Source organism: Dama dama, chromosome 5, assembly GCF_033118175.1.
Source record: "Dama dama isolate Ldn47 chromosome 5, ASM3311817v1, whole genome shotgun sequence".
Lineage (NCBI taxonomy): Eukaryota > Metazoa > Chordata > Mammalia > Artiodactyla > Cervidae > Dama > Dama dama.
In genome coordinates this window covers 460688-477032 of record NC_083685.1, presented here as the reverse complement: position 1 = coordinate 477032, position 16345 = coordinate 460688, and the positions used below count along the sequence as shown (strand labels likewise).

Sequence of the window (16345 nt, the reverse complement as noted above, 5' to 3'; positions counted from 1 at the left end):
ATTTCAAATTAGTTTGACAGTGTCCCTTCTTGACTAATTGGGGGGGGGGGGGCCCACTCCGCTTACTGCCTACACTACCCAGCATGCAGGCGGAACTCCCAGCCTCTACTGAGGCCGCCGAGGACGCGGGCGGAAGTAGGCCACACTTCCGCTCCGGAACTAGGCCGAGCCCCTTGACATCCTAAACTGACGCCCTCTTCTGACGTGCTGTTGAGTTGCGACCCCCATGGGCTGCAGCCCGCCAGGCTCCTCGGTCCATGGGGTTCTCCAGGCAAGGATACTGGAATGGGCTGCCATTTCCCTCTCTAGGGGAGCTTCCCGACATAGGGCTCGAAGCTGCATCTCCTGCTTGGCAGGCGGGTTCTTTATCACTGAGGCACCTGAGAATTCCTGAAGTGAAGTGTAGTGAAAGTGAAGTCGCTTAGTCGTGTCCGACTCTTTGCCACCCCAAGGACTGTAGCCCGCCAGGCTCCTACGTCCATGGAATTTCCCAGGCAAGAGTACTCGAGTGGGTTGCCATTTCCTTCTCCAGAGAATTCCTGAAGTGTACATGAATTTAATTTATGGCGAGGTTTCTTTAACCTGGAGATCCCAGTTGGGGGGAGGGGAGGGGAGTGGGCATTTTTTTTTTCCCCCCAAAGTAAAGTGTACGGAGCGTAGGGTGTCTGGAGAAACGGAGTCGCATAGGACTTGCGCGACCCGCAGTGCGTGCAGCCTGTGGAGGACGCTCCTCTAGGGGTGGGCCGGAGTAGTCCTGCAGTGAATGGCGGTGCTTAAGTGTCGCTCCCAGCGCGGGCCAATCAGAAAAGTGGAGAGGCGGGGACCCGAGTCGCGATTGGCTGGCTCCGGGGTAATCGGGAGAGCCCGGACTTGGCGGGAGTCTTGACCGCCGCCAGGCTCGCAGAGTCCCATCCCGGGGTGTCCAGGCGCCGCGGTCATGTTCGTGTCCGACTTCCGCAAGGAGTTTTACGAGGTGGTCCAGAGCCAGGTGAGCCCTTCCTGGGCTCCGAGACTGGGGAAGGGACGAGGGCGCGCAACCGTGGGGGCAGGAGGGGCCGGGGTTCGCGGGGCCGCTCTCAGCCAACTCTCCCCCCGACAGAGGGTCCTTCTCTTCGTGGCCTCGGACGTGGACGCTCTGTGCGCTTGCAAGATCCTTCAGGTGAGGCCCGCTGGCCGGGCCGGCGGGGGACCGGGGGCAGGCGCGAGGGGAGGAGCGGGACGGGAGCTCGGCCTGGGGCGGGGACTCCCGCCAGGTTGCGCCCTGGGAGGGACTGCATTAGGTGGGTTAGAGGAGAAGCCGGCAAAAGGCCACAAGGTGGGCACAGGACGGCTGCGTTGGAGACATCGGTAGACCTGTGGCGCCTTCTCGCCGTTGGGGTTCGAGGCAGAGGAATCTGACAGCCGAGGGCACTGGGGTCTCATCAGGGATTCTGGAGATACTGACTCCTTAACCTAACAGGAAAGAATGTTGTTGTTCCGTCGCTCAGTCGTGTCCGACTCTGTGACCCCATGGACTGCAGCACACCAGGCTTCCCTGTCCTTTACCATCTTCCAGAGTTTACTCAAAGTCATGTCCAGTGAGTCAGTGATGCCATCCAACCATCTGATCCTGTTATCCCCTTCTCCTGCCTTAGATCTTGCCCAGCATCAGGGTCTTTACCAATGAGTCAGCACTTCTCATCAGGTGGCCAAAGTATTGGCACTTCAGCATCAGTCCTTCCAGTGAATATTCAGGGTTGATTTCCTTTAGGATTGATTGGTTTGATCTTGCTGTCCAAGGGACTCTCAAGAGCCTTCTCCAGCACCAGAGTTTGAAGGCATCAATTCTTCGGTGCTAAGGAAAGATCGTTGTTGTTCGATTTTAAATATGGTTCAGGGCTTCCCTGATAACTCAGCAGTAAAGAATCCACCTGCAATACTGGAGATGTGGGTTTAATTCCGGGGTCAGGAAAATTCCCTGGAGCAGGAAATGGCAACCCACTCCAGTATTCTTGCCTGGAGAACCTCATGGAGCCTAGCAGGCTGCAGTCCATGGGGTTTCAAAGAGTCAGGACTAAATGAGCATGCAGCCACACAAGCAAGGTTTACATGAGCTTGGGTCAGGAACTACTCACCAAAAACCTAGAAATACCAAGTTTTTCAGCAGTGTTTTCCTTTGGTGATGTTCAGCAAAGCTAAAGTATGGTTCAGTGAACATTCATGTTCCCATTACTTCCTTACTGATGTTAACATTTCACTAACCTTACGTTAGCATCTGTTGTCTCTCAGTCCATCTTTTTTTTTCTTTTAATGTGCATTTCAAGATGGATTGCAGACCTAAATATAATAGGTTTTGAATATACTCTCTGTCCAGGCCCTGTTCCAGTGTGACCACGTGCAGTATACGCTGGTTCCAGTTTCTGGGTGGCAAGAACTTGAAACTGCATTTCTAGAGCATAAAGAACAGGTATGAGAGATGCATTTGAGAATATTGGGCTTTATCTCTCATCTGCAACTTCTTAACACTGAGCATTCTTTCTGTTTCTACGATGGGGCTTCCCAAGTGGTGCTGGTGGTAAAGAACTCGATATTTCTACAATGGCTTGTGTGTATTTCTAACTGTCGACTTTCTTAGACTACACAAAAGAGAAAAGTGAGCTCTATGTGTGGGTGACTTACCCTCCAATCGCAGAGACAAAATTGACAACAAAAACAAGATAGTGAATATGGACAATCTCTAGCTTTGAACCTGTGTTTAGACACATTTCACTTTCAGGTGCTTGGAATTTGGAAGGTTGTTTCTGGTACAGCTTGGTTAAAATTACTTTACTTTGGACCATTATTTCACATTTATTTTTCCAAGAAGTATATCCCAGTTTCCAACTGGAAGTTCAGGAACATACTTTCTCCCTTTAGAATTTAGGCAATAGAGACCAGGTATTTTCTCAGCTCTGCATGGAGCTATGATGAGAGACAGGACGTTTGAGACCCCACCGTCCCCCGGGGAGGGGCTGCTGTCTGGAAGAGGGTCCCAGAGTTTCTGGCCTCAACGAGGACTGTCTGGCAGAGACAAGTCCTCACCTGGTGCTCCTGTCATCATGAGAGGGACCTACGCCAGATCAGTATTTACAAGGACAGAGTTTTCTGTAGCGATAAGGATGTAACAAAAAGCTTTACTTAATGTTTAGTGTTAGTTGCTCAGCGTGTCCAACTCTTTGCAACCCCATGGACTGTAGCCCACCGGGCTCCTCATTCCATGGGATTTCTAGGCAAGAATACTGGAGTGGGTTGCCATTTCCCTCCCCAGGGGATCTTCCTGACTCAGGGATTGAACCTGGGTCTCCTGCATTGTCGGTCAGACTCTTTACATTCTGAGCCACCAGGGAAGCCCCACTTAATATTCAGGTACTTGTTAAATGCGAGCTACCTCAGACTTACTGGAATCTGACCCGGTGCAGTGCTGCTAGCACAGAGAGGAGTCTGTCACAGAAGAGTGAGTGACAGGTCGGGAGAGACCCCACTATGCATTTGAACTCTAGGTCTGTCCACATCTGATGTGGACACGCCTGAGGCCAGAAGAGATTCGGCCTTTGCCTACTCCTCGTGGGCAGGACAGTCATGGCACCTGCCTCACGGTGTCATCCTGAAAATGAACTTGTGCGTGGGGTTGTTTCGGCCCTCTGCACAGGCCAGCTGTGGCCACGTCTGGAGCCCCTCGCTAGCAGGGCCTTGCCCTGCATCAGGCTGGACGAGCCCCTGCAGGACTCAGGCCTGGTGCTGAAAGCAGATGGCCTCCCCTGTGCACTAACTCACCGCGTCCCTCTCCTTTGTCCAGTTCCGCTATTTTGTCCTCATAAACTGTGGCGCCAACGTGGATCTGTTGGATATCCTTCAACCCGATGAAGAGGCCGTGTTTTTCGTGTGTGACACTCACAGGCCAGTCAATGTCGTGAACGTGTACAACGACACCCAGGTAGGCCAGACACCCCGGGCTCTCCCATCTGTCTGTTTTTATGCCACAGAGTCAGGCCTGGTGTTCTTGGCAAGGCATGTGTCCACCTTGCCTATAGGAGCTGGAGCAGCTTGAGAACAGGGCCTGGTCTTGTCCATCTTTGATGAGAAACATGTCACCTCCCCTCGGAGGTGCTCAGAAGGCATGTGTGGAATTCGCTTGACCCAGGAGGCACAGGGTCTGGAACCTGCTCCAAGTCTGCACTCTGAGCTCAGGCCAGCCAGCTTTATTGACTGTCAGGGGACCTGAGAGGCACCTGCTCTCTAAATGGGGCAGGACGCTCCCTGGCTACCTGGGTGGTGTGAGGTCCAGGACGGTCGTGTGGGGCCACGTGCCATCTCACATGAGCTCTCTGAGCTGCCTGTGGGCACGCACCCCCAGTAGCCTCATCCCTGAAACCCTCTCACCAAGGACCTCTTTTAGGGACAGGAGTTTTGCTCACTGCGAGGTCACGGGTCTCTGTGCCCTTGGTCGGAGGCTGAGGTGCAAGGTGTTCATTTTGTTGGCTAAGTGTGGGCCTAAGAGGGAGCGTTTTATCCAGACCTAAGTGACTGCGTAGTCGTTCCGTCTGCAGGTTCCGTACTTCTGTGCACTGAGTGGGGTGCAGGTTTGGGAGATAAGATTCTGGGAGAGAAAACGTGTGATGGATAGTTTTCCATCAAGGAGAGGGGAGGTTGATGGCTTTCTGTATTAATTGTAGATCAAACTGCTCATTAAACAAGATGATGACCTTGAAGTTCCGGCTTATGAAGACATCTTCCAGGATGAAGAGGAGGATGAAGAACATTCGGGAAATGAAAGCGATGAGGGCTCAGAGCCCTCTGAGAAGCGCACACGGCTGGAGGAGGTGGGTTTGGGCCCTTCACTACAGTCTTGAGGAGCTGGTCACTCCCGAAGGTCAAGGCTCAGCCCAGAGCCTGGGGGCCCAGGCAGAGCTGGGAGACAGCAGGTGTGGGCGCTGACTCTGGGCAGAATGTCTGTTTGGATCCCCTGCCCGTTTTTTGATTAGGTTGGTTTATTTATTTATTTTTTTTATTGAGCTGTTTGAGCCCTTCTGACCAGCCTAGGAGTCCCACAGGCATGAGGGCAGGGTACAGGACACCACTTGGCACTGTGGGGAAGGTCAGAGAAGTCTTTGCTGGACTACTGACAAGACCTGGGGGTGTTGCTATTCAGCTTCCCTAAGGTACACCTTCTACATAATAACCTTCCCAGGTGTACAGTTCCGTGAGATGTGACAGATGTATGAAGTCACGTAACAGGGAGGCGTTCCATCACCCTCCAGAAGGTCCCTCGTCAGGACCGTCACTTGCCTTTTGAAACTGGTTCTGACATCACTGCAGATCCACACGCAGGTGTCAGAAACAAGTTGAAAGCACGTATGTGCTTTGCCCATGTCCCCAACGGGGACCTACCACAGCCACTGAAATAGGACATGCGACACTGCCGTTGCCACAGAGGCCCCTGCGGTGCCCTGCCCGCCTGCTGGCCTCCCGTTGGGTCAGAACCCTCCTGGCCTAGGGGCTGAGTTCCTGGCTCTCTCTTAGCCCTCTGTTCTCTTTGTCTTGGTCAGGAGATCGCAGAGCGAACCCTGAAGAGAAGGCAGCGGAGAGAGTGGGAGGCCCGGAGGTGAGGATGCGTCCAGTGGTGGGGAGGCAGGTCAGCGATGCCCGTCTCTTCTCCATGTTAGGGTCACGGGCTTGCTTGAGCACCTCTGGGCCAGCGCCTGCAGGATGGCGTGTGTGGGCCCTGCGCTGGGAGCAGCTCTGGGCCCCTCCATTTCGCCTCTGGTCCAGCGAGGGCCAGGCAGGGCCCTAGGTCTCCCAAACACGCCGTCTATTAGGGGTGATGCCTTGGTCCTTTGCTGTCATAGTTTCTAAGTATGGATACTTCTGTTTACAAACTCTCACAAATTGGATAGATGGCAATTGTGTGAAATATCTCATAGGGAAAAAAAGTGTGAAAAGGAAACTGAGTTACCCACACTTCCTCTTCACCCTGCAAATCATGTTTCTTGGGTGCCATCGGATTTTAGCATCTTCCCCAATGTTTTCTTCCTGTTCTGCTTCCCGGTGGAGACCCAGCGTCTTGTGTCCTTACAGGAGAGACATCCTCTTTGACTACGAGCAGTACGAGTATCACGGGACGTCGGTGGGTACAGGCGGGCGTGGTCGTGGTCCTGTCCGCGCTCTGAGGGCCACTGTCCTAATGCAGGAGGAGGACGGCACGCGGGTTTGGGGGTCGCTCCCAGCCCCGCAGCCCCCTCTGTGTGGCTGGGGAGGGGTGAGCCTCTGGGCCTCTCTTGGGTGAAAGATCCCTCAGGCCAGGGGTGCCCAAGGGAACAGCAGCTGTTAACTTCTGTTCATCGTGAGAAACACTGAACGGGCCTGATAGTCTGTGCAGGGGGCTGGAACTCGACTCTCATAGGCCTGTCAGCGTCCGTGTGTCCTGGGGCGAATTTCGTGCAGAAGACACATCGTGTCAGCTTGGGGTCGCTGAGCACAGCTCAGGACCTTGAGGCACCCCAGAAAACAGGTCTCCAGTGAAGCATGCTGTGTCTAGTCTTAGGGTCTGGTCCTGGGTCCCTGACTCTGAGCCCATGTTTCCAGAGCCCTTGTGTGGTCGGGGCCCTGCTGGCCTCTGCAGGATGGTCCTTCTGTTCCAACAAGCGGAGGGTGCTGAGGCGCAGGCAGGTGGGCGGACTGGGTGGGGACGGACGCCTGGCCCCTCAGATGCCAGTCTCTTCGCTGACGGACGCTCCCTTGGGGGCCAGCCTCCTCTGAGCTGCTGAAGGAGGCCTGGAGTCTCGGGGCAGATGGGGTTTAGGGCTTCCGATTGGACCCTTCTCCCCAACCGCGATTCCACGCGGGACCCTGGGGCCCAGGCAGTGCGGGCCGGGCCCTGCCCTGAGCAGGACCGCCAGCCTCAGGCCCGTCTCTCTCGTAGGCGGCCATGGTGATGTTCGACCTGGCGTGGCTGATGTCCAAGGACCTGAGCGACATGCTGTGGTGCGTGGGCCCCTCTGAGCAGCTGGGCCCCCGCCAGTGTCAGCTGCGGCCCCATCCTGCACTTGTGCGGGGGCCTGGTTCCCTTCCTGACTGCGGCTCTTGCCTCACACAGACTTGTGGGAGGGGGACAGGGGCGCATCACGGGCACAGAGGGTCCCGGGGTGGGGCCTGGGCCGTCAGCCCTTCCCAGCTGACCACTGCCTTGCTGCCCAGCAAACTTGAGTGTGAGGTTTGAGCAAGGCCACTTGCCACCTGGCGCCTTTGCAGCCCTGGCAGGTGGTGAGCTCTGGGACAGGAGTGCCCGTGGGCTGCCTCCGGGTCTGCTGGGGGCCTGGTGCAGTGGAGTGTCTGGGTCAGACCCCACTGGCCGGAGGTGCCCGCGAGTGCCGCCCGCCCATTCACGGCAGCGTCCTCTCCCTCCAGGTGGGCCATCGTTGGACTCACGGACCAGTGGGTGCAAGACAAAATCACCCAGTAAGGGCACGCCCTTGGGCTGCCCGAGGTTGGCCGCAGTGGGTTTGCCATAGGGGCTGGGGGCCCGCGTCCCTGCGGGGCCCTTTGAAGAGGGGCTGCCGTGGGCCTGGGTCCAGTCACGTGTGGACAGTCAGCAGCAGGGGTAGGGGGGCACCTTTTTTCTCTGTGGCGGTGGCGAGCCCAGGCGTGCTGTCCTCCAGGGTGAAGTACGTGACCGACGTGGGCGTGCTGCAGCGGCATGTGTCCCGGCACAGCCACCGGCACGAGGATGAGGAGCACGCGCTCTCCGTGGACTGCGCGCGCATCTCCTTCGAGTACGAGTATCCTCGCCGCCCACATCCCCGGGACCAGAGACTTGGGAGGGCCCCGTGGGCGCAGGCTCTGCCATGTTCAGGAGCGTCCCGTGTCTTAGGCCGGCCAGAGCTGGAGACTCCCACTGAGGTGTGGCCACAGGGTCCCCTTGATCTCGCTGTGTGTCCACACCTCCCAGACTCTATGTCTGGGTCGAGTCACGCTGAGATCAGGGAGCCCCAGGGCCCCGGGCTAGCTGGTGGTGCAGGTGGTGGTCCCGGGGTGGGGGCAGGTCACCGTGCAGCCGAAGCTCCTTGACACGGGCCCAGCCTCCGCCTGGCGCTCTACCAGCATTGGTCCCTCCACGACAGCCTGTGCAACACATGCTACACGGCGGCCAGGTTCAAGCTCTGGTCCCTACACGGGCAGAAGCGGCTGCAGGAGTTCCTCGCGGATGTGGGGTGAGTGTGCCTGAGGCCCTGCCCTGTGGCCCCCCCCCCCACTCCTCTGCGGAGTCCTGCATCTGGTCATTCTAGACTGACCAGGCTGGAGTGGCATCCAGGGGTCGCGCCTCCTGTGACCAAGGGCCCCCTCCCCAGTCTCCCCCTCAAACAGGTGAAGCAGAAGTTTCAGTCCATGGACGTCTCCTTGAAGGAGAATTTGCGGGAAATGATTGAAGAGTCTGCAAATAAGTTTGGGTAAACTCACATTTTTATGGATTAAACTTTGTCAGGGGTTTCAGCTTTAGTCACGTTCTAAAAACAATGCAGAAAATGAGAATACGCAAATGATTGGGACCTTCTCTTTGGGTTAAAAATAGGACCTCTTGAAGTGCCTGATAAGTCTAGAATTGGGGCTGAGATGCAGACGTTTGCAGTCAACCCGGCCTGTCTCTGGACCCTGGGATCCCACTGGGGCCGGGTTCAGGCGAGGTGTGCCCAGTGGGTTTGCTGGCCCTGCTGGAGGGCACGGGCCTGGCTGCTCCTGGTGCCCTGGGATGCCCCCGCCCTCTGCACACACACAGCTAGCTCCTGCTGTGCCCCACGAGCTGACGGCCTGGTGCCGGGCACTCGGCATCCCTGCTGTGGGGCTGGTGTGCCGGCCTCCCGTCCCATCCGTTCTCTGACCGGACGGGCCATGCCGTGAGAATCCTTGGGGGCTGGTGGGGGGCCATCGTGCGGGGGTGCCGGCCCGCGAGCTGGCCCAGTGCAGGCTGCCCTGGGCACACACAGACGGCCGCCACATCGCTTGCCCCGCTGCAGCATGAAGGACATGCGTGTCCAGACTTTCAGCGTCCACTTTGGCTTCAAGCACAAGTTCCTGGCCAGCGATGTGGTCTTCGCCACAATGTCGCTGATGGAGAGCCCTGAGGACGGCTCCGGGACGGACAGCTTCACGCAGGCCCTGGACAGCCTCTCCAGGTAGTAGACGTGGCCGTGGCCCAGCTTCAGGGGGAGTGCTTTCCTTCCTTTTGGTTCTTAAATTTCTCTTCTCTCTTACCTCCTGCACCTCTTCGGGCATTTCTGCATGTGTGTTCACTCCTCTCTCTTTTCATCTGGTCTTCTTTTCTGAACTATTTTCTTCTGTTTCTGATGTTTCCCTGTCCCACTTCCTGAGATGCACCGTCTTTTACTGTCTTCCGGCTTGTTTTGAAATAGGACATTACGGTTCTGGGCCTCTGAGGACACGTCTTTCTAGTTAACCTTCCTTCTGGAGAGTGAGGCCATCTTCCTTGTCCTTTGTCCTGTTTGACCGGATTGGACCTTTTCTCATGTGTTGCGAGTTTAGTCTTCATGACTGTTTCGGGAAGCCTGCCCTGGCTCCTGGTCTTTGCCATGACTCCCGCGTGGCCCCTGGGGCCTCTGTCCGCCACTGCCTGAATTTTCTTTCTTAGGCCTCTGCTCACCTGCCGCCCCCACTCTGATGCTGACAGTGTGTCTGCTGGCCAGCTGGGGGCCTCCTCCCCCTGCGTTCAGCTCATGGGCAGCAGTGTTGCTCCCTTGTGTTCTAAGTGTGAGTCTCAGAACCAAAGGTCACTGGTTCTATAATGTCGTTGCTCCATCTTTATCTAGAAGCATGGGAAAATCCAAAAACTATACTGTCGACCATTTCCATCCATCTCAGAGCTGACGGGCCAGTCTCAGTCATTGTCCACTGACTTCCTGCCGCAACAAAGAGCCTTCAGCCCCTTCTGTGTGCCTTCCCGCCTGTCCGCACAGCCTCCCTCTATTTTTAGCTCCTTCTCAGCTTTAACATTCTCATGTCTTGTTCTTCTCTCCCCGGTTGGTGAGGAAAGGTTGTTGGCATCCCTCATTTTCCTCTCCCCCACACCTCCCCAGGTGTGAACATGCTCCCGCGTGTTCACGGTTGATAACGCGGCATCATGGGGTAGAGGACTGAATGGGAGCCACCTCACCTTCGGCTGTGGGTTGGTTCTAAGGGATGAAGCTCAGTGAACAGTGGTTCGTGGTTGGGCTGATAAAATATCCCAGAGTCACTGACGTGCGGGGGCGTGTGTGTGTTACTCACTCAGTCGTATCCAATTCTTCGTGGCCCCGTGGACTGTATCCGGCCAGGCTCCTCTGTCCGTGGGATTCTTCAGGCAAAAAGACTGGAGTGGGTTGCCATTGCCTCCTCCTGGGGACCTTCCTGACGCAGGGATCGAACCCGCGTCTCCTGCTTTGCGGGAGGATTCTTCTTTGTTCGAGCCAGCTGGGCAGTGACCACATTCCTTCTGCCACGCAGCCCTTTGTTTTCCCTGGCGCCTCCTTGACTGCATCCCCGAGCGCCTTCTGTCCAGCAGAGCCTGGGGCTGTGACCTCGGCTCCAAGCCACTAGGCCTGCCACCGCCACCGGCCACCCAGACGGTGCCCCCGGGGCGGACCCGGCACGTGTCCAGGGCCCCTCGGCTGTCTGCACACCCTCATTTTGCAAGAGTATGATTCTCAGGCAGCTCTTAAAGAACGGGCTCGTGTGAGGGAAAGGTTCTGCGCCCTCGCGTGTCTGACAGCGTCCTTCACCCTCATCTGGGTGCTGGTCTGGCTCGTGCAGAATTCAGGGTGGTTCCCCGCCTCCCCGCCGCCCGTGGTGCGGATGAGAGGTCCAAGCCGTTTTGGTTCTTGTTTCTCTGTGAGTGCACCCCAGACCCCGCCAGGAGTCTTCAGGACCTTTTTCAGTTCTCAGTGTGCAGAAGGTCTAGTGGTGTGTGAGGTCGATACCATTTCCTGCACTAGTCTGAGCTTTGGGTGAGTCCGAGGGAACGCCTTTGTCCATTGTGGTTTCTGTCCCCCCGCCCCCCACACACCCGTTTCTCCATCTCCCTGGGCTCCTGGGATGATGCTCAGTCTCTCAGTCTCTGGTTTTGCCGTCGGTCTCCCACATGTTGGTCTCATCTGTGTGAGGAGCTCTTCTGGACTTTATCCTGTAGCCTTCGAGGGAACTTTTTATGTGCTGCGATCATTCTTGCCACAAACACTTCTCAGTTTCTGATTGTTTCTTTTTCATAGCATCCTATTCTTGGTTTATGAATATATTGCTCAAATCTCTCTGAAGACACCAACTAGACTTCATTTTAAGCATTCTTCTGGTTCCAGATTATCTCCAGTTTCTTCTAGGGCCATCTTCTCAGGCCACAGGGCTTTCTCAGATGTCTGGTGCTTCTCAGTCGCCGGTCCCAGGGTGCAGGGCAGTGTGGATGGCCCAGTGGGCCCTGGGTCTCGGGGGACGACCTGCGGGCGGAAGGCACCGCCTCGTCCTGGCAGGTGGGGAGTGGCACGTCAGGTCCTCACCTGCCGGGCATGGGGGTTCGCTTGAAGGCCTCACTGCTCCCCGGACAACCCCCTTGGAGTGGGAGAAGGGTAGAAATCCATCTGCCAGGCGGCGGGGTCCCTGGTGCCCCCCCTGCCTTCCCAGTCAGAACCCTGCAGGCACCTCTGCTGGCTTCCAGTCTCCTGTCCTCTGACACCAGCCCCTCCCCGACACGTCCATCCCTGCGGATAAACAGTCTGTCGCTTCCTCTCTCGTGGGAGCGAGCTGGGCCAGAGGAAGGGAGCGCGTCCGCACAGCCCCCCGTGGGAGCTGGGCACCCCCGCGAGCCTGTGGCCCCGCTGCGCGTCTTCCGTTGCAGGGGTAACCTGGACAAGCTCTACCGCGGCCTGGAGCTCGCCAAGCAGCAGCTGCGCGCCACGCAGCAGACCATCGCCAGCTGCCTCTGCACCAACCTCGTCGTCTCCCAGGGGCCCTTCCTCTACTGCTCCCTCACGGAGGTCAGCTCCCCGACGCGCGCGCCCCCGCCAGGCCCCCCGGCTGCCCCTGACCGCCCACCCTGCGCCCACAGGGCACCCCGGACGTGGTGCTGTTCTCCAAGCCCGCCTCCCTGAGCCTGCTCAGCAGACACCTGCTCAAGTCCTTCGTGTGCTCGGTGAGGGCGGGGTCCTCCAGGGCTGGGGTCCTGTTCAGTAGAGGGGTTGGGGAGGCATGGGCCTGGAGGGCCTCCTCGAGGAGGTGACGACCACGTCAGGACCTGGAGCGGGTGGGGGGAGCAGCTGGCGGCCCCGGAGGCTGGGGCAGTGGCCTGGGGACTCGGGCGTCTCGGGGCTCCTGGGCGCTGGGGGTGCTCGCCCGGGCACAGGCCATGATCGAGGTACGCATCCCTCCGGCAGACAAAGAACCGGCGCTGCAAGCTGCTGCCCTTGGTGATGGCCGCCCCCCTGAGGACGGAGCAGGGCACCGTGACCATGGTGGGCATCCCCCCAGAGACCGACAGCTCGGACAGAAAGAAGTGAGTCCAGGGGCTGGGTCTAGGGTGTCCGGCCTCAGTGCCAGGCCGGAGATGGCCTTTTCCACCTCGAGGCGGGCGGGCCCTGTACCCCAGTGCCCTGCGCCCTCTCCCCTCCCCTCCCGCGGCCCATCCCACCCCACCGTGCATGCCTGGGACCCCACCCCACACCGCTCTGTGGGGCGTGGGGGGCACTCGGGGGTGTGGGGGGCACACCCGCCTGAGGGCTGAGCAGGGCTGGACTTGGGCCGGGGGGCAGCGGCCACCCAGAGTGGCCTGAGGCCCCGGGTGGTGGCCGGCCAGCGTGCCTCTGTGTCCCTAGCTTTTTCGGCCGGGCGTTTGAGAAGGCGGCGGAGGGCACCAACTCCCGGGCGCTGCACAACCACTTTGATCTCTCAGGTGAGCATCCCTGCATGGTGCCCGCGAGGTGTCCGGGGCCCCTGCCAGCAGCCCTCTGACCTCGGGCCTGCTCCACAGCCCAGCCTCACTGTCCAGCCTGGGGCCACTTCCCCTGGAGCCCCGAGGCTGCCCAGTGGAGGCTGCAGGGGCTGACTCTTGGGGGCCGCCAGTACGCACAGCACCGACAGTCTTCGGGCGCCAGGGTGGGACGGGGTCACGTTTGGCCCTGTCTGCTGTCACTCTCTCTGACGTGAGGGGCTTCACCAGGGCAGTGAGCCCAAGCCACTGGGACAAAGCACCACGGCGGGTTGGGGGGATGAAACAATGGAAACGGACTACTCACCATGCTGGGGGCCGGCCGGTCAGGGTGTCCGCAGGGCCGGTTCCCCCGAAGCCCTTCTGCTGGGAGAATAGATGCCGGCGTCTCCCGGGTCTGTTCTCACCTCTTCCCAGTCAGACCAGCTCAGGTCCCTCCGTAATGACCTTTGGTAACCCTGTCACCTCTTTAATAGACCACTTCCACGAACTTCCCTGCTGGTTCAGTGGCTGAGAATCAGTCTTGCGGGGAGCACGATTTGAACCCCTGGTTGGACAGCTAGGAACTGTCAGGCCGTATGCTCTGGAGCCCGTGGGCCACAACCAGACATCCCTCACGAGACAGACTTGACACAGCCAAGCCAGGGGGCGCAGCGGGGAGGAACGTGCCTGCCGGTACAGGAGACGAGGGTTCAATCCCAGGGTCAGGAAGATCCCCTAGAGGAGGCCATGGCAACCCACTCCAGTGTTCCTGCCTGGAGAATCCCACGGACAGAGGAGCCTGGGGGGCTACGGTCCACGGGGTCGCAAAGAGTCAGATGTGACTAAGACCACACGTAAAAGCAAGCCCACCTCCAGCGACAGTCACGTCCTGAGGTGCTGGGGTCCGGGTGTCACATCATGTCAGGGGGGCCCTCCCGCTGCGCCACCCGCCCCTAGAAGGGGCCTCTCGAACCACCAGCAGGTCCTTAGCAAGATCTGTCTCTGCCCTGAGACCTGTCTTCCCCCCACGGCCTCCCGGGTCTGGAGCCGGCGCCTTCCTGCCAGGCCATTCTCATTGCATCCTTGCGGAGGTGTACCCCAGCGGCAGCCCCCTCCTCCCACTTCAGACGTGAGACTGGAAAGGTGGTGCTGGCCGGCCGGCAGGACCTCCTGGGCCCGAGCTGCTCAGCTCCCCCGCCCCCAGGCGCGTGGGTGGCCAGGCCGGCCAGCCACCCTGAGGGCTCAGCAGGCCGCGGGGGGCGGAGTGCCCAGGGAGCCAGGCGCGGGTGGAATGTGGGGGGGCTGCCGTCAGGCCGTGGGAGTCAGCAGTGTGCCGGCCCCGTCCCAGCGGTGTTTTCCTTTCATTACTGCAGTGATGGAGCTGAAGGCTGAGGACCGCAGCAAGTTCCTGGACGCACTCGTGACCCTGCTGTCCTAGGGTGAGTCGGGCAGGCTGTGCTGGAGCTTTGCCACAGAGCCCGGCTTCTGCTTGCGCTTGAGGCTGGGCGGGGCCTGCGGAGACTGGCGCAGCGCTTTTCCCGGGGCTGCCTGCCCAGGCTGGCGGGGCCACAGCGGGGCGCGCTGAGAGGGCTGAGCACATTAGGCTCCTGGAGTCCCTTCAGGGGGAGCCAGCGTCTGCCCTGCCCTGGCCACCGGGTGCGGTCAGGCCCTGGGCGTCTGTGCAGCTCTGGTGCGCTGTACGTGAGGGGGCCCAGCCCCAGAGGGAGCCCGGCACACCGTCACTGACAGTCCAGATGCTGCTCGGCCGCCCCCGCCCCGGCGCCCCAGGGCCACCTCTGCCTCCAGGGCCCGTGGGTGATGGGCTGGGCCCTGCTCTGTCCAGTGCCCCCCAGGCCCCCCGCCCTGAGCCCTGGCTGGGACACAGGCCCCAGCCTGGCTCCAGCGTGGGTGTGGGGGTCCCTCCTGCTGGCCCAGAGTCTCTAGCCCCCGGTTCTCTGCTGACCTCAGGGCGAGGGAGCCCCAGTGGCTCCGCTGAGAACAGTCTGGGGCCTCCGGGACCCTGGGGAACACGGGACTCAGGGTCAGATTTGGGTCTCCTGTGCAGTGTGTGGGGGACCCTCACCAGGCTGCCCCATCTCCTCATCTGAAACGGGGCTGACACCCCTGGGCCTGGAGGGCGGGGCCTCAGCAAGGGCCCTTGGGGGCTTGAGTCAAAGGTTCCAAGTGGGGGTCTCTGCAGCGGGGTGGGCATTGGGGTCAGACCCCTCCCTGCAGCCGGCCCAGTGATGACATCGTGTCCCGTGTGAGCTGCACGGAGCCGGGGTAGGCCAGCCTGGGAGAGTGGGGGGCAGCCCCGGGCACTCAGCCAGAAGGCCTGCTCGCTGTCTGTTTGATCTGGGGAACCGTTACAACTGTTGACATTTATTCTTTTTTTCTGTCTTTTCCAGAGTTTGATTTCTTCAGAAGTCACCTCCTCCTCCTTATTTAAGCTGACTGGTTTTTATTTAGGTTGTAAGTCACGGACGTGGTTTTAGACATAGGGACGATGGTTTTTAATGGAATAAAATGGCGCCCTAATTTTGGGTCTGGTCACAGGGCCAGCACTTCGTTGTTCCCTGAGCCTTCTGTGTCCAGAGGGGCCTTGGTCCTGTGTCCCGGGCACGCTGCCGCCCAGCGGGAAGTCCACGTGGGGAGTGACCTCGAGGCTCCCTGGACAGCCGTGGGCAGAGCCCAGGCCCCCAGCGCCCACGCTGACCGCCCGGCCCACCCGCCCGCCGCTCCCCACTGTGGTGCCCGCAGGACCGCCCGCTCCAGCCTCCGGCCACTTCCTCTGTCCGCGGGCCTCAGACCCACGCTCTTGACCGCGTACCCGTCCAGGCTCTCTCTCCACTCACCCCGGCGCCTGTCTGTCCAGGCGCACCTACTTTGCGGCACCCCGGGGGGGCTGAGCGAGGCCCCAGTTCAGGAAGGGCGGGCTGAGGGCCGTTGCGGTCAGCGTCAGCCATGTCCCATCACGGGAGCTCCAAGCTGGGCGGGCCTGCAGGTCTGGAGCCGTGGGCTGGGCTGCCCCTGGGGCGCCGGCGCCGGCTGAGGGCGGTCAGGCCTGCCCCTTCTGCCCTTCGGCAAGGAGAGCGCCCTTCACACGTGTGGCTGACACTCCAGCCTCTGCCTCGAGTTGAGGGCCCAGGGGGCAGGCAGGCTGGAGGGCTGCAGCATCTTGGGTGTGGCACCCGGGGCTGCGGAAGGAGGAAGCACAGTGGTTTGGGCAGCCGTTAGGTTGGTGGGAAAACCTGGAAATCAGGTCCAGCAGTTGAACGTGTGGGGGGGATGGGTCTCTGGGGGTCCTGGGGGAGGGTGGTGGGCAGTGCAGTAGCTGCCCTGGGGCCACATGGCTCCTCTGCATTGGAGTTCACACCTGCCCAGGAG

The 16345-nt window shown here is 59.7% G+C and overlaps 1 protein-coding gene across 6 annotated transcripts; it reads left to right on the top strand.

Annotated features, from left to right (window-relative positions):
* The first annotated feature begins 156 nt into the window (after positions 1 to 156).
* CDC45 (cell division cycle 45) lies at positions 157 to 15522 on the top strand. 6 transcript variants are annotated; one of them, XM_061141330.1, is made up of 19 exons: positions 157 to 271; positions 1100 to 1159; positions 2354 to 2446; positions 3815 to 3952; positions 4692 to 4838; positions 5565 to 5620; positions 6094 to 6142; positions 6938 to 6999; positions 7423 to 7473; positions 7674 to 7793; positions 8094 to 8225; positions 8364 to 8462; positions 9027 to 9185; positions 11891 to 12029; positions 12101 to 12184; positions 12426 to 12544; positions 12864 to 12940; positions 14332 to 14397; positions 15367 to 15522. In XM_061141330.1, the coding sequence occupies exons 1-18, from the start codon at positions 227 to 229 to the stop codon at positions 14394 to 14396; spliced, it is 1695 nt and encodes a 564-aa protein (XP_060997313.1). In that variant the 5' UTR covers positions 157 to 226; the 3' UTR covers position 14397; positions 15367 to 15522. The 6 variants fall into 6 exon arrangements, with proteins under 6 accessions (XP_060997313.1, XP_060997317.1, XP_060997314.1 ...); XM_061141331.1 differs by lacking the exon at positions 157 to 271 and adding an exon at positions 281 to 988 and having other exon boundaries at positions 7674 to 7787; positions 8136 to 8225; XM_061141328.1 differs by lacking the exon at positions 157 to 271 and adding an exon at positions 283 to 988.
* The last annotated feature ends 823 nt before the right edge of the window (positions 15523 to 16345 follow it).

Coding starts and splice junctions, on each gene's coding strand:
- CDC45 (XM_061141328.1), top strand. CDS start 938: ATGTTCGTGTCCGACTTCCGCAAGGAGTTTTACGAGGTGGTCCAGAGC. Junction 3,953..4,691: donor ACGTGTACAACGACACCCAG/GTAGGCCAGACA, acceptor TATTAATTGTAG/ATCAAACTGCTCATTAAACA. Junction 12,941..14,331: donor CAACCACTTTGATCTCTCAG/GTGAGCATCCCT, acceptor TCATTACTGCAG/TGATGGAGCTGAAGGCTGAG.